The sequence below is a fragment of the Brachyistius frenatus genome, unplaced genomic scaffold (assembly GCF_029030835.1).
Source record: "Brachyistius frenatus isolate BFR_SWC_R1_liver_20210118 unplaced genomic scaffold, ASM2903083v1 Contig_17, whole genome shotgun sequence".
NCBI classification, from domain to species: domain Eukaryota; kingdom Metazoa; phylum Chordata; class Actinopteri; family Embiotocidae; genus Brachyistius; species Brachyistius frenatus.
In genome coordinates this window covers 4,142,673-4,170,000 of record NW_027210616.1, presented here as the reverse complement: position 1 = coordinate 4,170,000, position 27,328 = coordinate 4,142,673, and the positions used below count along the sequence as shown (strand labels likewise).

The window sequence follows — 27,328 nt, the reverse complement described above, 5'->3', positions numbered from 1 at the left end:
CCTGGATGATAACTCGATTTCCACTGTTAGCATCCAGGAGCGAGCTTTTTCGGGGACTCCGCGGCTTCGACTGCTGTTTCTCTCTCGGAACCACCTGTCGAGCATCCCCGCAGGCTTGCCGGCTTCCTTGGAAGAGTTGCGACTGGACGACAACAGAATCAGCACGATCCCCACGCACGCCTTCCGTGGGCTCTCCTCCCTGCGGCGCTTGGTCCTGGACGGGAACCTGCTGGCCAACACGCGCATCGCGGACGACACCTTTTCCCGTCTTTCCAACCTGACCGAGCTGTCGCTGGTCAGGAATGCTCTGCAGTCTCCACCGGTCAACCTGCCTTCTGCCCACATCGTGCGACTCCATTTGCAAGACAACGGCATGACCCACATACCGAGGGGGGCGCTGGACGGGATGCGGCGGCTACAGAGGCTGGACCTGTCGGGGAACAATCTAACCAGCCTCCCTCGAGGACTTCTGAAGGACGCGGAAAGCCTGGAGCTGCTCCTGCTGCGGGGAAACCCCTGGTACTGCGGCTGCAACCTCCGCTGGCTGCACGCCTGGCTGCACGGACGGGGGGCGGCCGTGACAGTCAGGGGTCTGTCCTGTCAGGGCCCCGAGCCTGTCAGGGGCCAGATCCTCAAAGACCTAACCTCGCTGATGGAGCAGTGCGAAGGCCCCCCCGCTGGTCCCAGCACTGGAGTAGGCGTGAACCCGGCAGAAAAAGACGGAGGAGGCGAGGACGGTGTCGGAGGGGGCCAAGCAGCGGCTTCGGTCCCTCACGGCAGCACCGCTTCCTCGCTGCTGGTCCCCACACAAGGTTCCCTGTTCACCCTGCGAGCCAAGCGGCCGGGCCTCGTCATGCCTCTGCCTCCGGGGGAAGGCGGGCAGGTATCTGGAGAGGCCCTGGAGCTGACTGTAAAACCTCTCTCCTCGGACAGTGTGCTGGTGAGTTGGCTGTGTCCAGAGCCGGCACCCTCCTTCCGCCTGTCGTGGCTGAGGTTGGGTAGCAGCGCAGCTCTTGGTTCAATAACAGAGACTTTGGTTCCCGGTGAGAGGAGGCAGTATCTCCTCACGCAGCTCACCCCACGCTCCCATTACCTCATCTGCCTGCTGCCACTACGACAGGAGTCCTCATTTGGGGGCTCCAGCATGGGTTCATCTCGAGCTGGCAGCATGGACACGGACAGCAAAGAGTCGTCTCCGGCCTGCGCTCAGATAGAGACCGGAGAGGCTCTGGTCAGCTCGGGAGGGGAGGGCTCGGATAAGGAGGGACAGGACTCGGAGCTGACAGCCCTGCCGTTGGCTGGGATTATCGGGGGTGCCACGGCGTTGGTAAGCCTGCTGTTAATCTTTGGCATCTTCTGCTGGTACGGACAGAGAGCAGGTTACATATCCGGGGACTCAGGCTCGTACGGCAGGGGCCGGGGCGGAAAGCCTTATGATGACTATGTAGAGTCAGGCACCAAGAAAGACACTTCCATCTTAGAGATCAGGGGTCCTCCTGCAGGCTTTCAGATGACCACTATGGCCCATCAGCCCCTGCAGCCAAAACTGGAGGATGTCACCTACATCCACACCATTTTCCCCTCCTCCTCCTCCTCTTCCTCCCAAGCTAACGGGACCTACCGGAGCAGCCACGGGGCCGGCAGCCTCAACGGCACCATCCTCAGCCAAACCAGCCACCACCAAGTCACCTATGGCACCAACCGCGGCTACAGAGAGGGCGGCATCCCTGACATAGATTACGCCTACACGTGATGATGCAGGAAGACACTCCCTGAGCCACGAAAGCCCCCTTGGCCAGTGGTCATTTTGTCCTCGGTTTCCAAAGTACCCTCTGTGCCTCTGCTGGTTCAATTCTGATTGGTTTGCTGAGTAGAGAAGACTGATTTCAGCTATGTTGATTGGACATTGCTATTGAGTGACAGAAGTAACAGTCCTACTATACTCTACTACTGTGTACTGCATTATACGGTAGGCCCTTCTTTCAGCGCTACTTCTAGTTATGAATGGTTACATTTTCTCTTTTGGATAGCTCAGTGTTTTTCAAACCTACTCTTCTTCTCAGCTCACAATTATACACGGTAACTTATTTGAGGTTGATATACTAGGCTTAGCTGATTTAGCAGGAGATATATTTAAAATATGTGGAAAAGGCACTTGATGTGTATAGAGATAGCTCTCATATCTTCCTACCAACTGTAAGCTCCGCGCTGTATAGATAAAAGGGATGACAGAGAGAGAAATCAGTGGTTGTTATAACACACAGATGACAATGCATCACGGTTGACATGAAAAGATGTGTTCCCAGCCCCGTTCTTTCCTCCGGTTTATTCCCCTCCTTTTTTTTTTTTAATTTTTCCTCCTTTCCGCCTCTTTTTTTTTTTTTTTCTCTCGGCTGAGGCTCTTTCCTTTTATTTCTCTCGTGTCTTTTGTGGCGCTCTGAGCAGAGGACGACTTTGTTCTCGCCAAGGGAGCTGACAGCAGTGATAACAGTTCTGACAGAGACGGGAGACACAAACCCCAGCATGGGGAGACTAATGAGAGAGAGAGAGAGAGCGAGTGTATGTGTGGGGGTGATGGATAAATGGATGGATGGATGGATGGATGGATGGATGGATGGATGGATGGAGAGAACTTAAAAGAAGACAAAGGAGTGGTGCTGTTCTCGGGGTTGCAGACGCTGAGAGAGGTGTGCCGGCTTAAGGCAGCGAGTGACGACAGAAGAGGAGAGACAAAGTGAGGACTGAGTGGAAAAAAAAAAAAAAAAAAAGGGCATGTGACAAAAGCAGCAGGAGGTTTAAAAAAAAATAAATAAATAAATAAATTTTAAAAAAAAGCAACAAAAGGAAGAAGATGGAGAGTTGAGAAGGGCGTGGGTGGGGTAAAGAAAAGGCTTTGACAATTTGAATAATGTAACATCATTACCATCCCAACGAAGCGGATGACGTTTTGCCCCGCGGTGTATCCACTGCACTCACCGGCCACCTGAGTGATAACGGACTGCGCGCTTCCTTCAAGGGCCGCGATCATTACGAGTCAAGAGATTCATTAAACTCCTTCTTTTTTGTCTGTTCAGTACTTACTTTCCACCTCATGTATCTCCATTAGGAAGCAGGAGAGGTTTACGCGGCACGCACGATTTCAAAGACTTCAGCGGGACAACACGAGGGAAGAGAGGCACGGCAAGACGACCTGAGAAAAAGTGATCGCCGAGACCGCGGGACGCCCGACGAGAATGGCTGTTAAAAAAAAAACCCAAAAAAAACACGTCATCTCTGAAATTAGAAAAAAAACAAAAAAAACAAAGAGCACTGCATGTTCCCACTTTTTATTGTGGTCTTGTCAGCTGATGAAATTACCTTTGCAAATGAAGTGAAAGAAACCTAATCATGCATCTTATAATAGTAAACCCATTATCTTTTAGAGGCGGGCGAAACCTTTTTAATTGGGGGAAAAAAAAAAAAAAAAAAAAGTTTTAGCAGCTGTTCATTTTTTCAGAGGAAGTCTGAAAGACGCCGTCTAATTAATTACTTTTTGCTCAAATTCACTCGTCAAAATATACGTTCAACTCGATTTAAAAAAAAAAAAAAGTTAATTGTTACTGCTTTTATTGGTATTCAAAAAAAAAAAAAAAAAAAAAAGAAAAGGGAGAAAGATTTGAACGTAAATGTATCTGTCATAGTAAATGTGACATTTATATTTTAGGGTGCTGATTGGGAAATGAATTATAGTTCAAATTATCAGACGAGAAGCTTTTGGGTAATACGGCAAATTAAACACCTGATAAATTGTAATTCTTCATCACATTGATGCTAGAATCCTATGTAATTCATTTATTTCAGCTTCCACAGTGTAAACGGTGCCGTGTTCCATCACTGAAGTCATTTTTCTAAGTCACAATGATAAATACTTTGTTGTTTCAGCTTCCTGATTGTGAGTATTTGCAGCTTTTCATAGTCGTCTGTGATCGTAATCTGAAAATCTGAATTCTTTTAATTTTTTTTTTAATTTTTTTTTTTTTTTACTGTTACTTGAATAAAAACAAGCAGTTTAAAGACATTACCCCCTCGGCTTTAGGAATTTGTGATAGATGTTGTTTTTTTTTTTCCACTGCTGTCTAAACATTTTATGGACCAAACAGTTAATCAGTTAATTGAAATCGATATCGAAGTTGCAGCCTCACAAGATTCCGATTGTCTCACCGTATCCGTCGTCGAACTGCCCCGACCTAAAATCTTTAAAAAAGTCTAAGTAAAATGAGATCAAACGCCAAACTGCGCGCGGCGCATTCTGGGGCGGGTGAGGTTCGTTGGCAGACTCAGGTCGTCCAGTTTTACAGGCCTCGGCGCAGCGTCGGCGCAGTTCTGTCACCGGGGATCGCAGCCCGACCGCTACACTGTGCAATTCAACGCAAACACGACCGCGGGGAAGCGGCACATGCTTTCTGACTGCCTCTCGCTGACTGACCCCGCTGATGTACTTTACAGGAGGAGGAACTTCAAAGGAAGATGCTATCTAACAAACAAACAAACAAACAGCCACAGATTAAAAGAGGAAGAGGAGGCGGTAGAGATAGAAAATAAAGAGCGAGGATGTAGAAGGGAGATTTTATTTTATTTTATTTTTTTTTTTTTTAGATGGAGCCTATAAGTGTTGAAACCCATGCTTACTTTCAGTAGCTTGTTTTTCTCTTTTCCAACTTGTTACTGAGTACCAGTAATGTTGGGAGAGCTCCGGTGTGGGATTTTCTTCTTTTTTTTTTTTTTTTTTTTTTAATGTCTGCCTTTGGTTTTTTTGGTTGGGTTTTTTGGTTGTTTTTTTTAAGAGCACTGAAGCAGCTTCCTTTCATTCTGTGTCAAAATCCTTTTCCTTTAAAAAAAAATGTCGCCCTCAGATGTGATAATGAAAACACTCTTATGTATAAACATAAAAATGGGTGCAAAAACGCTATTCCATTTATTGGTATGTCGTCTTTTTTTCTACACAGATGAATAAAGACTTCTAAAAGGAAAGGCAGTTTTCATGTGCTCTCTTGGTGTGTGTGTGTGTGTGCGTGCGTGTGTGCGCGTGTGTTCATCAAATCGGAAACAGAGGCGGGAGATATCAAACGATGCACTGGAGTTGCTTAAAAGAATTGAAATCAATGTGAGGCTGAGATTATTAATCTGATTTATGACGAGACGGAGCGGACCTCGTTAAATCACACACACTGGATGAATACATCAGCTGCCGGAGGAATCGGGCGCAGCCCGAAGCGGACGCACGTGTTTTCAACACTCCCCCACCCCCTCCACCCACCCACCCACCCACCCAACCCCACCCAACCCGAGGAAGTTCTGTGTGGGTTCGCGTGTTTGACGGCAGCGTCATGAGAGACGTTGGGCGCGGATGTGCTCGCGTGTTCGGGCGAAGACACGCCTCTCATTCTAAGTGAGCGCTAAATGCTTGTGTGAGCACGGATCAATATAACGAACGGGGTGGGGGGGGGGGGGGGGGTTTGCTCTTCGCCGCAACGACTTGAGTTCTTATCTGTCGCTATGGAGGGCCTCCCCCCCCCCCCCCTGTCGCAGCGCGAGTGCCCTCCGGCTTAATTATTCAAACTCGCATCACGCCCAACAAAGAGACGCACACAAGAGAGCGGAGTACGTATCTGTCGAGTCTGATGTTTATTCTCGCGGGCTCAAAGCGGAGGTTTCCGTTCAATCGCGTCCACTTGCACGTCATCTGTCCAAAAATAATTACTCTGGCAGAAGGGAAAGCTTAAATTATTGAACACTTTCAAGATACCAAACTCGTTTTATGGTTTGCGGGTACAAGCGCAACAGTCGTGCGCTGCGTTTCAGTGCCTTTCCTTTCAATTGAATTTGTTTCTGAACGCGCGGCCTCTATTTCTTTAACAAATGAGCTCGACCCGCAGATGCGCTGTAAAATGGTCGGTTGCATTTTAAACTCCGTGCTCAGTGTTTTCTTCACCGCAGCGCCTTTAAAAAAAAAAAAAAAAAATGATTTAAAGCTGTGTCGCAAGGTAAGCGTGTCTCCCGGTGTCGGCACGCATTATAAGCTTATTTAGTAAAAGGTCAGTGTGTTCCTCCAAATGCATGCGTTTGGGGGAAACGCTCGTGTGCACACAACCGAATCTGTTTCCGCAACATAACCTCTTTGCCTCAGTTTGGTTGGGATACAAATGTTTTTCTACCAATGGCGGTGAGCGTACACTGAAGGCAGGGCAACAAAAACAAACAACAACAATGAAAGAGAGGCCCGAATGACCCTCCGAATGGGGCCTGAACAGCTCAGAGCTCGATGCTGCCCGAGTGCGTTTCCAGCTGTACTTTTTACTGGCCACTTGCGGTCCGATCACGGCCAGGTCACGTATGTACGGCTTGAAAAAAGCCAAAGGGGAAACGGACCGATCAACGAGTTCACGTTTCCTTTCAGATCGAGAGCGCCCAAGGACGCAGCAGGAAAAGGACAGAAGCAGATGCACCATAGGAACAAGAGCACGCTCTGAACTTTGAACTGACTTTGAAGTGCTTTACTGTACGTAAACATCGACGCACAAATACGCGGGTTAAAGGTTTCCTAAGAGGTTTTTATATTCAAAAAATTCAAAGTGATCTTACTCGAGAGAGAAAAAAACACGACGTCGACCGTGTTGCACGAGAGGCTGTTTGTTTTCACACTCGAAGACTCGGTGCGCTTTTGATTTCTGCCTTTTGCTTGCAACCAATTTCCCACCGACATGTAATCCTAACCTCAGCTGGAAATCCAACTCGAGACAAACAGGAATTTGAAATCAGTTGTTTAAGGTTGTTACTGTTGGACACAGACTTGCACACCTTTTGAATGACAGGTGGACATGTGGGTCCCGAAGGGCCGCGGCCAAGACAGATGACAAACAATGGCACGTCTCGTCTTAGGCACGCTGCAAGGCGCCAATGAAATACCTCAGAATCAGAATCAAGGGATAAAACAACGGCAACAAGAAAACAACAAGCTGCGGTGGTCTGGGATCTTTCGTAGCGGTGGACGGAGAGGACATCAGCGGAATGAACGAGGCAGAGAGCAAACTAAGACGGCCTCCGGGGGATTCCGACTACACCAACTGTATGATTTAGGCTGTCTATCGTAGAGAGACACTTTGGCGCCACTGCAAAGCCCCTCTAGTGAGAAGGGACACAGTTCAGCCATAACCACGCTGAAAGCATATACAAAAAGAAAACCAAATTTCCCTTGTACCGCAATTGTCCTCTATTCAATTTCCAGCCTTGTGGGGGTTTTTTTTTTTTTTTTTTTTTTAAATCTTTGAGTTTAGCTTAATTATTTGCCCGTTTACTGCGGGAACCACGCTGTTAGGAAAAAAAAGCCTCTTAAATCGGAGAGAATTAAAAACATGTACAAACGTAAGTAGTCTCTGCGCGCACTGTATCTGAACTAGACTGACATTAAGAGAATCATTTATGGGTTTCTTTTCCTTATTTGATAAACCATCAGACATGCGGTTTCATCTGCGGCCTGCGTGCTCAAACTGTGAAGAAAAACAGCTCCGGCCGAAAAGCGCTTCGGGCGAGCGGCTCCTGCTGGATGTGGTCTTCCACAGCTCTCAGACGTCACTCATGGTCGGCTTGCCGCCCACCTCTCCGGGGGCTACACTCTGGACCACGCTGAGGCCTCAGCACTTGTAGTTATGGCAACTTGTGATTTCTCTGGAGCACTGACTCCACAGCCTTTGCTTCTGCAGAGGCAGACACATCTTAGCCAAAGAAATAAATGAATTCCAGGAGCAGGGTAAATTATTCATTACTTAGTTGAAAATGCCACCGAGTGGATTGTGATCATACCAGAGGTCTAAAGCACACAGAACGTGCTGCTGAACTATTCATTTGTTTAAAGGTTCGAGGATAAACAATTTTATGCGAGAAAAAAAAAAAAAAAAAAAAAAAAGGAGTTAAAAACAGCCATTAATCACAATTTACAAACAAACAAAAAGATACGGCAGGTGATATTTAATATGTTTCTTTTGGCCAACAATTAGATTAATCAACAAAATAATCTGCGGATTAATCAATGATGAAAATTACCCGGAGTTGTGGCCCTTTTCCGTGGTTCCAGTTTAACCTGTGTAAATTAGTAATTAATCTGTTGCATGTCATTTACTGCCATCACCACACTACAACAGCACCAGCTGCTAATAAAAGCATAAAAAGCAGACACTAACACAGTTTGTTTTGGTCTTTTTCACTGCATTCATAAATAACTTGTCTACATAGAAAACTGCCAATATTTAAACTGTGCAGCACTTCCTCATCGTAAGACAGTATATTTCAAAGTACATGAACTTTAACATCTCAGAATACGATTAAAGCGCTCGTCCCCGAACTACAAAACCGACCGGATTGCTTCAATCCCGTTTAGACAAAAAAAAAGAATTTCAATACCTATTCTACTCTAATCTGTTTCCATTTTAAAACTTGTGCTTTGATTTACGCAGGAGCAAATATCATCAGGGTCAAGTGAGCCAATACAACATCAAACTCGTTTTTGCCATATATGTGTCTGAGCTGCAGGTGCTGCCATAACTGAAGGCTTTTCATTGTGAACGCTTCCCCGTTCTGTGCAAAGATTAACAGCACAAATATCCTCACAGGTGGTTCCACACGAACTCATCAAATGCTTGTTGACTTTGCAGAAGACACAGGAAGTAAGGGATGTAATAAATCTTTTCACTGCTCGACGTTGCAGTGATTGAGATGTCCTTCGTACCCTACGGTGTCCTTGACGTGTTCTTTTCTTTTCATTTTTTTTTTTTTTAAAAGACAAATTCACCCACATTTTGCTTCCAGTAAAATTCACACCAGGAGCCAAACGTCAGACCTAATTTTATGGATTAATGTGATTCATGGTTGATCACAGGTGTGTTTAAAGCAAATTGACCGAAAGAAATGTCCATATTAGTGCACTGAAAACAGACAAGTATATAAGATTGAAGACTTAATCAATCCGTAGCGTGGAATATGCAAATCCAGTAAATCAGTGACAATAAACTGTTAAACTGAAAAGCAGTGAATACAACAACTAATTCAAACATAATAGAAAAAAAAAAAAAAGTTTTTTTAAAACATTTGGCTTTCTACAAATGTTAATGCAGTGTTACTTTTTTTTCTCCCCAGCTGTGTCATGAAAGTCAGTAATCGGAATCTGCCTCTTAAAGCAGAGAAGAAACCTTCTATTCATGATTCAGGAATTTTCAACTACTCTTGCAGATCTCTTTAAGTTCAGAGATATTTTTAGTCTGTCTTGCACACGCAGCATTTTCAAGATTTCCCCACAGATTCTCAAGGATGTTCAGGTCAGGCCACGTGAAGGCAGCTCCAAACGCTTCAGCTTGTGTTTCTGTCTTTTCAGGTCTGCTTCAGATCGATGTGCTGCAGTAGAAACAAGCTTCTTTTCAGTTTGACTTTCTTCGCCAATATGTGCACTCAGGATTTACGGATATTTAGTGGATTCCTTCATTCTGTGCAATGTTTCCTTTGCCACCGGCTGTCACACAACCCCAAAGGATCAAATTTACACCTAACGGCCTTAACAGTTAGGGGCTTCTCCTTTTTTCTCTCTAAACATACCTTTGGTGATCGCGGCCAGAGAACAATTTTAACGTCATCTTTCCACGAGGGGTTTTTAATTTCCTTTGTGCCGAGCAGACATGCAGTTTTATCAGAAAGCTTTCGAGAGCTTGTCTTTACTTTTTTTTTCTTAATGACATTTCAGACAGTGGAAATTATAAACTGAACATCAGTCAGCTTCATTTTAATATCCTCAGCCAGTTGTACAGCAGAGACAGTACTAGTTAGGAGTCCTAAGTCTGAACAATATGGACTTATGAAGTTCTGAGTGTACAAGTTGAAGGGTGCCCAAACTTTTGCATGTCACAATTTTTTTTCTTCTTCCATGTTTCATGTTAAAAAGGAGTCCATTAACATTTGAAGAAAAGCTCTCCGTTTCCTGCATAGGTTATACTTACTTTTTGTTTATTTTTTTATTTTTTTTATTTTCACAACAGGGGTGCCCAAACTTTTGCATTTAACTGTCCTGCTCCAACCGATTGATGAAGCTGTCCGTCACCCCAGCTGTAACCAGGGTTGCCCGTTCCACCCGTGGACAATGCCAACAACAGGATAAGTGGATAAATAGCTCCTATAAATAGTCTTGTCATTTCCTAAGTTCTGATAATGCAGCGGGGCTGACAGCGTGCGCATCGGGCACCACTTCACAACACCGCCTGATAGATCGCAATTACAAGATGGTAATTGTGTGCAGTGTGTGCTGTGTGTACTCACTGTACCCTCTGCATGTGCGTGTGTGTAATTATGTGACAAAAGCATCATCGGTAATGAGGACATGTGAGCAGACAATAAGGGGCCCCTTGTATTTGCTGGTGGAGAGAGGGAAAGAGGATTTAGGGTTACTTTAAAGCCCAATTTGGAGGTTACAATGATACACCCTTTGTACTTTGTTCGCTAAGCTATGATTACAAAGATGAGAGAAAATGGAGGCTTATTGTCAGGCAGCATTATACTTTATTATTCAAATAACACTGCCTACAATGAGGATAATCTTCCCCCAATGTGTTTTTAATTTCCATGTCTAATTTTTCCTCACGTTCTCTTGTGTGTCTCAGTTCTAGTCACAATCATTTTCACAGCTGGTTCAGTGAAACAGGGTTGAATTCTAATGTTTAAAGTCTAAATAAAAAGCACAACTCATCAATGATTGATAACTCGGTAACTAAGGTAATCATCAGGTGATTGTGGTCAATATTAAAAAGCTTTATTTTTGACTGCTCAAGCTTTCGACCGAAGCAGCCGAGGAGACAAGGACTTTGGAGGCACAGCCAAAATCTCAATGTCAGGCTGATTAATTGTCTGACACTAAAACCAATATTTAAAATAAGGAACACTATTATTGTCCTGGGAAAGCAAACAATCACAGCATCACTGAAGAGTGCATTGAATGAGACAGCACAGAAAACTAAACTCTGCTCGACACACGAAGAGATTTACAAGCTTGACCCCTGGCGTGCTTATTCAGTCATCCATTTTGAATGTCAAATGAGCTCCAAATCAGGTGCGTTTCGACAATCCCTTGATTATATATATATAAATATATGAATTCAGATTTCTATTTCTTTTCAGTTTATAAAGCAAGTCTATGTGCTTTATAAGTCAACTCTCAGTCCACGGAGATGTGCACACAGTCCATATTCAGCAACAGTGCCATTAGGACGAGGCATTTGGACTTAGATACATTTGTGATGTCACAAAGCTCATGTCATATGTCTGACATCAGCACGGCCCAGCACTAAGAAAACACAGAGAGGTCCATCCGTCACAGAGCTAGCAAGCTACAAGCCAAATGAAAAGATGTCGTTGGCCTGGACATGTGTCAATCAGACAAAAAGTCAGCCAATCAGAACGGAGGGGGATTGATATCAATACACCTTAAAGATACAAATGCAAAAAAGGCTGTTCTTTGGAGAGCTCTAGAGAGAAGCTGAAAAGAGGAGATAAAAAAAACTATATTCAAATGGTTTGTTGTACTTAAAACCAGAAAAATATCTTCTTATGGAGACTGCAAATAAAACACAGCAATTGTGTGAAATATGGGACCTTTAAGATTCTTTTGGTTTTAAAACACAGCATGGATTGACAGCAGCTTACATGTCTGATCTTCTCTGTTGATCTCTACTGCACAACTCCTGATCAATTACTCTCTCAGTCAGCGTCAGAGGGTTTGGATGAAGCATTTCCCATTCCTAATCTCCCATTTTCAGGTCTACCTCATCTATCACCACGTTTTATAACTCCTTTTCTTGAGGGGCAGACACGACACACGTTAAAGCCTGATTGGTCGGTTGACGTGCAGTTTGAAGGGGGTCCTGATGACTGACTAATTGCTCCGACGATGAGTGATCGGGCTCTTTGACAATCACTTGGATTTCTGGTGAGGTTTTGATCGGCTGTGTTGGAGTTGGAGCAGCTCAATGGTCCTATTATCCCACATGGCTGTTGTCAAAAGATCAGTAATAAAGTGTGGTGAGTTTGTTTTTTTCATTATTATTATTATTATTATTACTGAGGGACTGTTTCACAAATTGTGGCTAAAAATCGTTCCTGCGGACCACACAGACTGTCATCTGACTGCAGACTCATTATTCTTGTTTTTCTTCTCACTCGTAGTTTAATTGTACAAACTAAAGCTGCCTTCCTCTATTTCTGTAAACACTGTTGAGACTGCAGTCAACTCAATAAACGTTATTGAAATTGTCAATGTACGAAACCGAATGGAAAACATTCAGGTTCTCGCTGTGCAGGCCAATTAAACATGAAGTGCGAGTTATCCCAACATAAATGTTTTATAAAAATGTAGTGTCTGATGACTTTAAAAGACATGCTTTAATGCTTTAAACGCTCTGAAAACCCTCTTCAGGTTATTTCCCACGAGATATCTCCGTGCTGCGCTGGATGTTTCTCACTGGAAAAATTTAATGTGAAGCGCTTTAATGGACCAATCAGGTTTCAGCAAATAATTATGCTTTGCTAGTTTATGAGTGCCACTGTCAATCAGATCTGATTAAACCTCAACCACATATTTCTGATGAAGGATTGAGTGTAAGTCTTAATAAACAACGCATGTATAGTATGTTGGTTTTTTTATTCACAACTGTAATGTTACAGAAAACAATAAAGGTATGTGTTCAGGAGCTGTGAGTTGTCTTTTACAGCTGTTTACCTTCTTGTTTTTGTTTTTTATTCATTCTTTAATTATATTTCATATCTCTGGAAATGTGTCTTTGGCATTATCTGTTGTTTATTGTTTTAATTGCATGGTTGTGGTGATGTGGTGTTTGTGTTGTATGTTCTTCTCATGCCTTTGTTGCTTCTGTTTGCCCTCCTATTGTCCAGACACATGCCATGTCAGGGTTAATTTGCGACTGTAAATTGCCTGTAGGTGTGAATGTAGGAATGAACGCTGGTGAAACACAAAATCTGAGAATTGCAGCCATTGCAGTAATTCTACACGATATGGACAAAGTCAAATATCACAATATTTTGGACCAAATATCTTGATGTCGATATATAGTAATGTGTAGGGTTGCGTATAATAAAAAAAATATTCGATTACAGTAACAGTACTGATACATTGACTTTGATACTGTTAGTTTTTTTTTTTTTTAACACTAGGATTATAATATCCATTTAAAAAAATGTACATCACACATTACTGGACAAATAGGCTCTATAAAGTATCGAAGTTTAGTATGCAGCCCTAGTAATGTGGATATAATTGTGGAAATAATAGAACAGCTACACCAGTCTGTTAAGTTCAGAAAATTACATCAATTCACTGTCATGCAGCCTTAAAACTAGGGGGGAAAAACAACAATTATGCCACATGTGGATATCACAATATCAAAAATCAATGATGATACCTGCTCTCCGTAGGCAGGGTTTGAAATTCCCTTCATGTACTCTCAAAACAACTACTTCTGTCAACTTTCATTTGTACAACATACAGCCTTACATCCAGATAAAGGAGACACACAACGCACACACACAGATCAGGGATAGAGTCAGGAAGAGGCCCTAATGCATCGAACTGAGGCCATTCAACAGCCTGATATCTAGTGTAAGCTCCCATTTGGAGCACTTAATTTGTATTCGTATGGAGCTTGGTAGCTAGCGTGCTTTGCAGGAAGTTCCCGTCAACATTTTTAATCCTGCCTGCAAAGCTCTGATTGGTTTCTTAAATCAGCAGCCATGAACGGGCTCAACGTGGATGAGGACTCAGACGTCCGGAGTCAGGCTGAACAGAACAGACGGAAACATTTTGGTCTAATCATGTCGTTGGATGACACTTTGGAAGACTTTTCTTCATTTCCTGGTCTGCTCAGTTTTGACACGGACAATCTTCATCTTCACCACAGACACAACAAACTCCACCGATGGTTTCCCATTCAGTGCAGGTGCCATCAGCAGGTCAAAATCAACCCCACAAAACAAGCCAACACATTTGAACGCAGCAATCGCCTTGATGACGGAGGCTCTGATGGGCCAAGTGCTGATAATCAAGCTGACTCCTTCTCTCTTTTACTCCCTTTTTCCCTCATCTCTCCGCATCTCCCACATTGGCCCAATCAGGCTAATGAGGCTCGCACTTCCGCCATCCCTTTCTGCTCGCTAAAGTGACAATTGATTGTAGGGGTGGGAAAGCTTTTAACAAGGGAGGGGTGGGAGAGAAATAATTAGCAGGAATGAGCTTTTCTGCAAACTCCTTCAATTTGGCTTCTCTGTTTTCTGTTTATTTACTGACCCGGACAACATCAGGGATGAACTCTCTAAGGGTATGTTAACATCTCAATGTCAGGGCGTAAATCAATCTGAAGCTGTAAACTGGGGCCCGCTCGTCCAATGCCGAAGTCTCGCTGCTCTCAGGTCAAAGCTCTGCATGCGATGATGTCCAAGTTGAAGAGAAGAGAAGGGAGAGGGGTGAGGATGAAACTAACAAACCAGCGGTGAAGCCTTTCTTCCATCTTCCCACTCAAATTGAGACACAAACTGGACATTGGGGCATCTCGCGGAAACTTGAGGCACTGAACCTTGAAAGCTCAAAAATGTTCACTGCACAGAAAGCATTAATGTCGCTGCCCAAATGACCAGTAAAGTGGTCTTTCTGACAGTTGTACTGTAATTAACTCGGACATATCTAGACTGGAAAAACTAGAGCAGCAACCCTGTCTAAATTCATGCGGCAGCCAATTCACAGAGCCACTGCAGCCTCCAAACATCACCCATGGCAAAGACACAGATACAAAAGGACAGAGTGGACGTAACTTCAGTGCCGTGAGGAAAAGTGGGAGACATGAGCGCAGATCAAAGTTAGGCTAAGATGAGAGCCAGGGGTGTGCGTGTTAACAAACCTCAAAAAGAGCAGAGGGACTAGAAAAGACAAGCAGAAATCTATAGCTCAACATGAAAAGAAATCACATTCACAATCAATGTTTTAAAGTTGCTTTTAAAACGAATTTGAAGCATACAGAGCCTGATTACTCACAGTGGTGGAGCTCAGCTCGTCTAAAGCCTCAAAGTTATGAAATACGCCCACAGCCTTTCATTTATTTTACCATCAAAAATGAGCCACTTGAAGAGGCTGTGTAAGAGTCATTTTCTATTAACTTGATACGTCGTTAAATGGTATGGAGGATTCAGTGAAAATCCTCAAAACAAATACAGCGAGCTCAGATTTTATCTGACTCCAGAAGCAATATTACGCTACATAAGGGTAAATAGCATGCATGTCTCCTTACTGACAGACAACTTCATTAGCATTAAAGATTACAATTTAAATTAATACAAGAAACTGTACAGAGCTTCCAGCCTTCACCAAAGAAGAAAAATACGTATTAAAAGACATTTATGATTAAGACAGCAGTTGTGTTAATGCTTGAAATCCTGAGATGCTCTCTGTGAATCAAAGATGACACCGGTGGCTCTGTACTATTGCTTAAATTGATCCCAAAGCACTTAAAAGCTTCAAAATGTTCCACTCTGATGACATGAATTCAACTGCAGGTTAGAGTTTGTGGAGCATGTAAATTAAACAAAAAATGAATCGGCAAACATTTTGATTTACTGATTCGATTTATCATGTTAAAACGCCAAAAATTGATTGGTTTCCAGGCTCTAAAATAGGAGGTTTTGCTTCTTTTTTTTTTTTTTTATCTTGCAAGATAACAAAAATTATTTTAAAAAAAATTATGTCACAACATCAACCAATTCCTGATGTCTCTATCTATTTTGCTCATTTTGACTGTTTGTCTACCTTTAGATTGTCGTTCCCTCATTTTCCAGCCGATTTTCTGCTCTTCTTTCATTCCCAAATCACTTGATCTTTATCTATTCCCCCAATCAGCTCACTCTGGGAATCTATTGGGCTATTTTCTAGCTGTCTGCTTGTTATGACCAATTGCCTGCAATTTTTAGATCTTCACCTAAGTATCCTCTTGCTTTGTTGGCCTATTTTGATTGAGTACCGATGGTAGAGGACATTTATTCAAGTACAGTTTTGAGGTACTTAGAATTCATGTGGCTATTTACATTTCATCCTGCTTTCTACTTTTAAAGCACTACTTTTCAGAACAAAATAATTATGAAAAGGTGTTAAGTAAATGTTTTTGGCAAAATGGAGGTTTCATTGACATGCATGATTCAAGTGAAAGATTTCCAGTGAAAAACATTCTGTCTTCACTTGGAGACTAATGGGCTAATAGAGAACTTCATCAGGAAGTGGAAAGGGTGGACCCCAACAAGTCAAATCAATAAAAACAAAGTTACTTTGAAGTTTACATTTGACCTGTTCACGAGAATGTGACGAACAATCAATCTGTTGTCAGCATGAAGGCCAAAAGACTCAACAGTTGGCCTGTCACTATATTACATAATCACCTGATCGCAATTATTTCAGCTCACGACAATCACTTTGTACAATTGTACAAACTGAAACTAACAGAACTGTCATATTTCCATTACTGTTTCCAACGTTTGAGATTCAACTGGTGCTCTTTTGATGACATCGTCGTGTTGTGCCCTCTTCTGCTATAATTAAATGGCACGAGTGGTGAGTCAGCTCCACCATAGCACATTGTTTATCTTGATTGTTGGTACTTTTCGAACGCAATTTCCTTGTATATTTGAATAATAATAGGCCTTGTTTCTTTTCCCTTGTTCCATATTCCTGACATATCCTCCCAGTGCAATTTTCATTTGCAAAGCCTAAAGGGCAAACAGAAAGTTGTTAAATGCCAATAAATGGCTCTTCATCTTCATAGGGTGTATTATTAAACTATGAGGCTTATATAATAATAGTAGCATAAAAAGACAATTAAATCATGGATTGTAATTATTTGGATGACAATTAATTGTCAACAATAATTGCATAAGTTATTACTATAATGTTTGTATGTACAGTATATTTTGTACTCAGCACTACCTTTGACCCTGCCTATACCCACTGCTTACTGTTGACCTCACTGATTAAAATCCATACAGCTCAGTCTTACTCTGATGGATTTTCCCTGCACACTGTTTTATTGGCTTTTGCACAGCAAATCCTCTTTACCTTAAAAAAAAAAAAAAAAAAAAACATGTTATGTCTCCATTTGGCAGACGCTGCACAACGCTCACCACTAAAATTGCATTCGGGTTTAGTAGCTGGTCGACGAGAGGGGTAGTCATGGCGTTGCTAAGTTTCGACAGCACATCATATTTCCTCTGAATCTGAAGCTGCATCGGCGATGCCAATTTGCCTCTGTAAGTGCTTATGTGTACAGACGGTTGACGGGCATATTGTAAGAACGTGTCCATTAGCGCTGCTTCACAAAACACTCAGTCAGCGCAGTGGGGATACTGCTATAGGAACGAGAGCTAAGAAAGTACAGTTACGACAGCAGGGAGAACCAGAGCAGTTCATGAGGGATCTGCAACCTGTTCTGCTTCAGAAGAGCAGCAGATGAACCCATTTAACTTTTTTTAAGTAAATAACACAACTCTGGATTTATTAATTTTTACAGAAGTAGAAAGGTCACCGAGGAGCAAGTGGTGGATTTTTATTGTATCTTTGTTTAATTTAAGTTTCAATAACGCATCACAGCCTACACACCTAACATATATAGAATTTTATAGAATTTGTTTTTAGTCTTTCTCAGACCACACACATGCACAGTATTCGTCTGCAATATGAAACTTGGTGTGACATTTTGCAGCTTGTAATATGAGCCTGTCCTAAGAGGAGTTGACAAGCGCTCAGGGGTGGATGTATGGTAACTGCAGCAAACAGAGATAGAGAACACGCACTGTTGGGACCTCGGCAGCACGAGCAGTCTCTGTTCTGGGATTTCCATCACCTCCTCAGACCCTCGTTACTACCGCGGAGGCTGGGTGGAGCACAACAAGCTGCCTCCCCTCACTGAAACCGTAGATAAGTGTCAGTCATCTAAGGATGAAATACACCCTTGAAAACGTTAATTCCTCTGGCGGAGAAAACAAAGCAAAACGCTGGCTACAACTTCATTATCCTCTAATAGCTGATACATGATGTACATATTTAAAACAAACAGACTATCAACAGCTTACGCACTAGAAGCTGGACTAGATACAGTGGCATTCAAAGTAGATCTGTAAAAAATATAAATCACTTAATCCCTGGCCTGATGCTGTAAAATCCCTTATAAAGTGGTTAAGCATGCAGAGATTCCCACTGTATGTCCCCTATTACTGTAGTCAAATGAGAAAAATGCTGCTCAGGTGAAATCTGAGAAATAATTTCAGCTTCTCCAAAGCAATTTAGAACAACAAGTCAGGCCTGACAATCTCCCATACACACTCGAGCAGCGTGGCGAAAGCGGGGACGTCTGCCAGGCTGATTTTGGCGCTAAGCACAGCGCTAAGCCCCATTGACAAAGCCAGCTAAGAATCAGTGAAGCCTTGCAGAAGGAGTGTGACGCTGTGCCTCTGTTGGGAATGCTCTTGTCAGGGGCTCTACCTGCAGAGCCGAGGGTTCGGCTGTTTTATCCTCTTACAATCACCAAACAGGATCACTGAGCACATCCCTCTCACCTCTCTCCGCCAGCTGTTCCAGTCGAAAGTCTGCTGCCTGTCGGCCCGTCTGAGTTCACTCATCCGTGACTTCCCAACACACCGATCCCTTCATCCCCTCTAACCCCTAAGACCGGCAGCCCCACTACAGCTTCAGGACATCATCCAGTGAGGACATCTCTGGAATCAATAAAAGATGCTCCACTGCTGGCTTGAATGTATATTTCAACTGAAGGAAGCATCCAAGCTCAAAAAACACTGATGATCAATTTATAATGCACACCCTATGCATCCATCCATCCTCGTATGGAGCACAGTAATAATGAAAAATGAAGGCAATACTGGGAGGTTTGTGCTGTTCAAGGATTTGTCTGATTCAAAATGTATAATATCTCCATAGAACAATATTTGTTTGAACCATTTACTTGTCTTAGATCCGTTTCTTTACATTTAACATTATGTTGAAGATACAAAGGTCTGACTACAACATGAGGTTTTCCCACAGAAAGCCTTTCTTTAAATAGCAAAAAAAAAAAGCAGAAGAAATTCAAGTTGCAACCAACTGTTATTTTAATTGTTTATTGATCTGATGATGACATTCTCAATTAATAAAATAAACCATTAATAATTTAGGCTGTGAAATCTTAAAAAAGAATGGAAAAATATTCTGCCACAATTTATTTCAGTCCATTGGGATGACTTCAGTTCTCTTGTTTCATCCAACCAACAGTCCAGAACCTGAAGATATTCAAGCAACTGCTAAATGTGACCAACAAATTTGTGAATCCTCACATTTAAAAAACTGTAACAAGGAATATTTGGTCATTCTTGCTTGAAAAATGACTGAAATGGTTAATTGATTATCAAAGTAGCTACTAATTAATTTGTTGTATTAAGCCATTAATGATTGCAGCAATATTAAGAATAAAAGATTTTAACTCCCCAAAACTATCATTTGACTTCGAACTGAGTCTGCTTCTGTCCTTTGTATTGATCGCACACCTAAACTTCTATTATTATTCCTGGGGAGTCGAGCTTCAGGCTTTGATCAGCATCTCAATAATTCTTTGAATATCACACAGCTTTCCGAGTCTGCCACAGAATATTTGATTGAGCTCGCACTTTCCTTCTCTCAAGAAACGTGGGCCCTCCTGAACCACCAGGTTCCTTTCCAAGAACCGTGACATGACACTGACGGTACCACGACGCATTTCGTGGAATCTGTAGGCAAGATGTGGCTCCCCTTCACCTGCCTCATGACTTTCTGACCTTTCCTCCCTCTCCGTCCGTCAACACACCGTCTCTGCTGTCCATCACATCATCCCTGCTTTCTTTCTAGGTGTCTTATCTGTGAGGACGTTACAGTATCTATGGTCCCTCCTACTCTCATCCTGTCTGTCACCTGCGGGCCACAGAACTACCGGCTCTAATCTTTTATATCTCAGCTGTTGCCACAGTGAGTGGGTTACCAGCGGCAACCAAACAGCTTTATCTCTGACCAGCAGGGGAAAACCTGGGAAACACTATCGCATACACCCACAAACACACGCAAACAACATGCAAACATACACCCTGTCAGAAATCATACCCCCCCCCACACACACACACACACACACGCACACGCACACGCACACAACCACACACACGTTTACAGAGCCAGCATTATGTTTCTGGCACAACCTGGTGCAGCTGAGCACGCGTGCACACATGCAGAGACTTACATACATGTAATCTTCTAAATGCATCTAAATACATGTATAGAGGTGTCTCTCTCTCACACACACACACACACACACACACACACACACACACACACACACACACACACACACACACACACACACATTTAGTCTGGTATAAAGACACATTCAGCTTTATGTGTGTTGTCTGTTTTTGGCATAAGCAGGTGCAGCTGAGAACAGGTGTACGCACACAGACTTCCATGTATGTTATCTTCTGAATACATCTAAACATATGCAAAGGTGTCTCACACACACACACACACACACACACACACACACACACACAGAGTCCTGTATAAACATAACACACACACACACACACACACACACACACACACACACACACACACACACACACACACACACACACACACACATACACACACTCCCCATCAGCAAGCAGAAATTGTGACGATGACAAGTGCTCTAAAGACTGAGATAGCAGCAGAATATTCTTTATCACTTGACGGTGAGCGGCTTAATTTAGGGACAGTTTTTTATAGTCTAGCCTGAAAGATTTATTAGCTGACTCTGCTGCCGCATTTACTCCAACACACCAAGTTAGCCGCACAGAAAAAAGGAAGGACCTTCCACAAAACTAAAGAGAGAAGTTATCAGTTCAGTTCTTAAATCGTTTTCAATAAAATTTCAATTCTGTGTGGAGAAAATAGTGGTCCAAAATAAATGGCATTTAATGTCAAACACGATAAGCACCACGGCAACTAAAAGTAAGAGCTGAAATGGAAATGAGGAATAAAACTTTTGTGGGTGAAAATGCAGCTCAGTAGAGCTAAGTAAATTTGCATTTAATCAATTTGAAAAAAGGTCTTAATGCAAAGTTAGTTGCCGAGACGTCGTTCCCGCGCACACACACACACACACACACACTCACGCATATACACTCCAAGAACTCATCACTCCGAAGACATTTCATTGTGCAATCCATCTTAATCAGCTAGCCCATCAGAGACAATATATCCTCCCCTCCATCTCCCTCTGCTTCTCCAGACGGAGTGATTGAGGGGTGTAAAGAGGAGGATGTTTCTGCCCACCGTCTCCTCCCCACATGTGCCCCCCCCACCACCACCACCACACACACACACACACACACACACACACACACACACACACACACACACACACACACACACACACACACACACACACACACACACACACACCACCTCCTCACCAGGACAGCTCTTAAGTGCTTGTGGGTTTTTATGTTTGTAGTGTTTTATAGGAGTGGGCAGGAGCCAGGGGCTGTAAAAGTATGGAAGGATGGGGGGCGGGGGGAGCGGGGAGGAGGAGGAGGAGGAAGAAGGAGGAGGAGGAGGAGTGGAGAGTTACTGTAAATCCAATCTTTATTGAGAGAGACACAAACGACAAACAGCGCTCGCCAATCCTCCTTGTAACGCCCTGCTCACCTGATCAATAAGTGCTGACTGAGGAAAGGAGAGAAGGAAGAAAGGAAGGGAGGGACGGAGGGAGGGAGAGAAGGAGTTTCCACCTGTTAATTCATGAGTCTTTGGTGCCCTTCTGTCTGCATCTGTATGCATCCACGCATACAAGTGTGAGCTTCTCTGTATGCGTACGTGTGTGTGTGTGTGTGTGTGTGTGTGTGTGTGTGTGTGTGTGTGTGTGTGTGTGTGTGTGTGTGTGTGTGTGTGTGTGTGTGTGTGTGTGTGTGTGTGTGTGTGTGTGTGTGTGTGTGTGTGTTGTGTGTGTGTTTCTGAGTGTCTGTAATCAATTGCTCACCACAAGCAAGGCTGGAAGCCCCCCTCCCATCCTACCTACCAGTCTGCCAGTACAGCATATAATTGGCCACAGTTGGCTTCAATTGAATGTTCGCTGCCTTAGGGGCTAAATGATGCTTTAAGGCCTTTCAGAGCAGCCAGAGAGAATCCACAACACTCCCCTCCACATGTCAAAAACCACAGGTGCTGGTGTGGCTGCTTTCTGACGCTGGAAGCATTTCTGTTCATTCAGCAACAGGAGAAGTTTGTGGTTTTTCTATATGAGTGAAACTAACCATCTCCATGTCTGCACTCTGCTCTCCTTTATTTTAATGTCATATCTCTTTAAGTGTGGCTGACATCACTCAAAGCCTCTTAGTCAATCAGTTAGTCACTGAGTGAAAAGGTCAGCCGCTTAGTCAACAAAATGACCACAGAGCCAGTCGGCTGGCCAGCCAATCAGTCGAGCAGAAAAGGATGATCGGACTACGCTGCCCAAAGCTCCTTCGAGGGTACCCTGTACCTGCTTGTTGCCATGGCAATGCAGTCCAAGATTTAAATACGAGACCGTGTCCTCTCCCTGCCTCTCTTTTATCTTTTCCTTTTCCCTCCTCCAGACTCTAGCTTTTTGTCAGCCGGTGTGCTGACTCTCTCTCATGCTCTGTCTCTCAGTCATGTTTCCTCGGGCACTGTTGAGTTCTTCAGCCTCCCTCCCTCACCTTGCCTCGTCCTCTCTGCTAAATGACACTTTACTAGCTGTTTCCTCTTGTTAATTCCATGCTACTTTGCATCCCGCAACTCTGTAAAAGCTCTTGTAAAAACACACACTCGAACACAAAAGTCGCCTCTCCGTACACACGGACAGTTATCTAGTGTAAATACATGCATAATTACTTAAACATTTAGAGGCAGATGCGTGCATAAATGCTTTGCAAGCTCGTACACAAACGCAAGCAGAAGCACTGTGAATGAGTCAACGATCAACATATTCACTGGATGCTGGCACAGTGTGCACCTGCTGACAGTCAGCTGCCAATGGAAATCTATCATTTTCTGCTAAAGCCTCATCATCGAGCATCATTTAGGCGTGCTGGCCTGCCTCCCTCGCCCCCGATGCAGCGCCTGTGCCAAGACACCGATTAAATTTCCCCCAAATGCCCAAACATCCCTGTGGGAAAAGGTCGTGAATGAATGAATGAACTGGCTTCTGGCTCCATCTAATGGTCACTTGAAAGACTCTGACCCTACATGTAGGAGCCTGAAAACAACAACTGATGAAACGAAATCAGCCGAGATTTCAGTCTCCGAAAACACGGTTTAGAAAGAGGAGAATTAAAAATATATCACGATAAGGTTAATACAGCATGTTGCTGCTGTTATGAGCCTCCTCTGGGTTTGTCTCTACTGTTATGATGGTTGATATTACAGTTTGTTTATTGTCTTATGTAACTGAAAAAACTGGTTTGTCCACTGAAAGCCCAAAATAATAACATCTCGGCATTCATAAAAGTGTTCCCCTCGTGCGTACTCCTGACGAATGTGGTTTTATTGACACTGGTACAAATTCATTCTCTATTTCTCTGCAAGATTTCTTATTTTCTGGGGGAAACGTTTCTTTTATTTGTATTTTATTAGAGTATATCTTCACTTTTCTAGCATGGCTGATGAAAAAGTGGTTCAGAAATAAGAAAATAGGAAAGAGGACCCAATAAAATGACACCATCACATAAATATTTGACAGAAAAAAATCAGCAACTATTTTGATCTTAGATTTATCATTACAGTCGTTTAACAAGCAGACATTGAGACACACTCATGTCAAACTGAAGATATAAAAGACATTTGCAGGTGTCACTTGGGTCGTCATGGACATTTTTCACTGTTTTAGCACTTGGTAAATTAAATGATAAATGGAAGAACTGAAAAAAAAATCATCAATGGGTTACCGATAATGAAAACAATCCTTAGCTGCAGCACTAGCCAGTGGATGCAACAAATGTAACAGATAACAGATGTTAACAGATGTGGTGTTCCCCAACCAAATGGCTAGGAGGATACAACAAAAACAGGACATAAACAAACGATGCATTTAGTGTGCGAGAACCCCAAACAAGACAATTTATTTTGTGCCTTTTTAGTGGCATAAATTACACCTGATGTGGTCCCTAAATAAAACAATGATTAGCTGTCTTCTATAGCAGCAGATTTAAATGAAGGAGTGGGTGGGATTTTAAACATTAGTTTAACTCTGGTTATTTCACCCTGGTTATTTCAAAGCAATCTCTCCGCAGTTGCTTTCACATAAATGCCAGCTCTGTAGCTTTTGTGTTTCTTTGCCTACTTCTGACGTTTCCAGGGAGCTACTCAGCAATTCTTCTGATTCTCAGGCGTTCTGTTGTTCTTTCATTCTTTTGTACCGTATGTGCACTCGTTTAAAGGAAGCCTCGCAGTATGTCGGGAACCATATGAAACCGTGTAGCTGCCCCTCCCACACACTGAGAAACAATACCTATAATCACAGCACGAACCTCCCTCACAGGTGTTTTGTGCCAAATGTATCTACACGTACATCAATGAACAAACCGACTGGATGCAGCAGTTTAGCAGCAAGCTTTTCAACGCATAATCCTTCCTAATGTTTCCCACTGGTTGGCTCCTTTTCATATTGTTCTTGTGCATGTGTTCCTTTTTTTCCTCCACCGAGCACTTTTGTTGCAAACACTTGAAATCAAACAATAAAATCTAATATAGTTTTAACTAATTTTGCATTACATTTTATCATGTTAAAAGCAGATAATTGGTGAGCATGTTTGGATGACTGAAATCCAACACAGACCCAACTGAAAACACACACACACACACACACACACACACACACACACACACACACACACACACACACACACACACACACACACACATACCTGCATTGACGATGGCGTCTATCTCCAGCTTGGTGATGTCACCGCTGTAGAGGGAAATCTTCTGGTCTAACTTTTCATTCCTCGGGTAACGACTTGGCTCAGAACCACCTGATGATGAGACATACGTACATGTTCACTCACAGGAACAGTTTTATTTACCTGGTAAATATGCACAAGGAATGTGTCTCAACAGTTTGTCTGAATAATACAAATTTGAGGTATCTAAAGGTTTAAGGATAAAAGTGTGTTTTTATGGCTTACTCTGTTTGGGTCTGTGGTGCTACACAAAAGACGTCAGGTAGTCATATGGCCACATTTAGCCACACTGACAGTGTAATTGCTGCAATACCCTGGTCTATTCTGATTTCAACATCCGATTCAGGCATTCAGTTAGAAAGCTGATGCGTAAAACTTCTTATCTAGGTACCTTTGTTTGCAGTTTTAAAGAGGAATTAGACAAAAGGTAAGCTCCAATGATGTTATTTTATTACTTTTTCAAGAAAATTCTGTTCAACTGCATTATTTCTGATCCTGACTGCAAAAACTACCTCATTATTTCACTATTAATTCCAGTAAATGCTTAACTATGTGTTTTAGATGGAGCCAACCTAACTGTTCCCTAGCATATGTAGGAGACAAATACCTTGCTGGATTAAGCCGAATTTAACTGTTATTCACTGTGTGTACATTAAGTCTCATTATACTAATATAAAGAGCTCAAGTATATAAAGGTAGGAAGGTCACTGTTGTTGTCAGGTGTTAACACAGCACACAGCAGCTGGTTCTTGTAATATAAAAGAAATAAAGTTCGTCAGCCAGGTCGCGCGCTTGGTAAAACATCTCAATTGGAGTAATCGATTTAGCTGCTACAGCATTTCAACAATACACTATTAAATTAGCATTACTCAACAAAAATTTGATAAATTGAGTACCTAAGCCCTCAGTGTAAAAAAAGTGTAAAACACCTACAATGTTAATGGATGCTTACATTTCCCTGTCGCATTAAAGGGAAAGGGCTTCCATACATGTTAGAAGACAGTAAATAAAACAATGACAGTTGAAGGAAATTTGCTTTAACCAATGTATTTTTTTTCTTCACTTCTGATATGTGATAATGGAAGATTAACTTCTGATAACATTATACTACATCTAATATCAGTGGGCTAATCTTTCACTTTGTGTTTGCTCAATCTATTTCTTTATTTATATTATGTATAAAAGTCTTATACTTCGCATACAAAGTGCCTCAATTATTTTTCATAATTTGGAAATGCGCTAGACCCGCAATTTTATAAAAGTTATTTGATGTAATCGGCTCAAAAATAACACGAGTGAATGTGTTCATGTCGAAACCGCCACCACCCGACCCTAAATGAACTGGACGGTGACTGTGACTGATGTTGGGTGTCTGACCTGCCGTGGGAGTCCACGCTGGGATGTCATCCAGCGGCACGGAGCCAGAAGTCCTGTAGTAGCAACGCCTGTCCTTCACAGATAGAGACAGCAAGAAGTCTGAGACAGAAGAGGACAGGCAGTAAAGAATCTGTCAACAAGATTTAAAATAAACTTTCTGATACATATTCATTTATGTTAAGAACCAGAGAAACATGGTCATTTTGGCATGCCTGACTGAAGTAAAGTTTGATGAAGCAAAACAAATCAGCTCAGACACAATAGGTGCCTGTAGGAACTCTAAACTTCACAAAGAAACCAGCAGTTTGTAGTGAACTAAAGAGAATAATGTAACATGAAACTGATTGATTCTTAGTCTTTGTGCTTGCATTTGTTCCATTGCAGATTTACTTTGTGTGAAGACAGCAAAATACTGAAAATGTTCACAAGCTTATGTATAATATCACAGTACATACGTCATGGTTGCTGTTTAAAGTCAATATCACTTAGTTGATTGATTATGTCTATTTACTGCATGACTCTTATTATTCAATATTTTGGACTATTTATAGGATAATTAAGCAATTACTTGACAATTATTCTAAATGATGTTAGCTGGGTCCCAAATGTATTTATAACACTCTTGTTCTGACTTCAGTTGTGTGTTTTATGTGTGGTTCATAGTATAGTGAACTACAGCTACCCTGAAATTACAAGGACAAAATAAAACATGTAATTTTGCATGTTCAGGTAGCTTGTTTTCAGCAATTTTAAAAGTATGCAGTGGCTTGTTATATTCTTGTGCATGCTGCACTTCTGCAGGAGCCTGCGCAGGTGTTGTGGTCACGTGACAGCACATGTTCAAAAAGCAACTTGCTGCAGGTTA

General features: G+C 42.5%; 2 protein-coding genes across 4 annotated transcripts in view; one reads left to right on the top strand and one right to left on the bottom strand.

The window, feature by feature from the left end:
* Positions 1 to 5,010, top strand: part of flrt1b (fibronectin leucine rich transmembrane protein 1b) — an 8,613-nt gene extending 3,603 nt beyond the window's left edge. The window contains exon 2 of the mRNA XM_069694465.1: positions 1 to 5,010. This exon is cut by the window's left edge and continues 461 nt beyond it. Within this exon, the coding sequence (XP_069550566.1) occupies positions 1 to 1,753 (1,753 nt within the window). The 3' untranslated portion in view covers positions 1,754 to 5,010.
* macrod1 (mono-ADP ribosylhydrolase 1) overlaps positions 1 to 27,328 on the bottom strand; it is a 116,032-nt gene that overhangs the window by 87,966 nt on the left and 738 nt on the right. For all 3 annotated transcript variants that reach the window (XM_069694469.1, XM_069694467.1, XM_069694466.1), the window contains exons 2-3: positions 26,464 to 26,562; positions 25,051 to 25,158 (exon numbers count right to left, since the gene is read on the bottom strand). In XM_069694469.1, the coding sequence (XP_069550570.1) occupies positions 25,051 to 25,158; positions 26,464 to 26,562 (207 nt within the window). The remainder of the gene's footprint in view (positions 1 to 25,050; positions 25,159 to 26,463; positions 26,563 to 27,328) is intronic.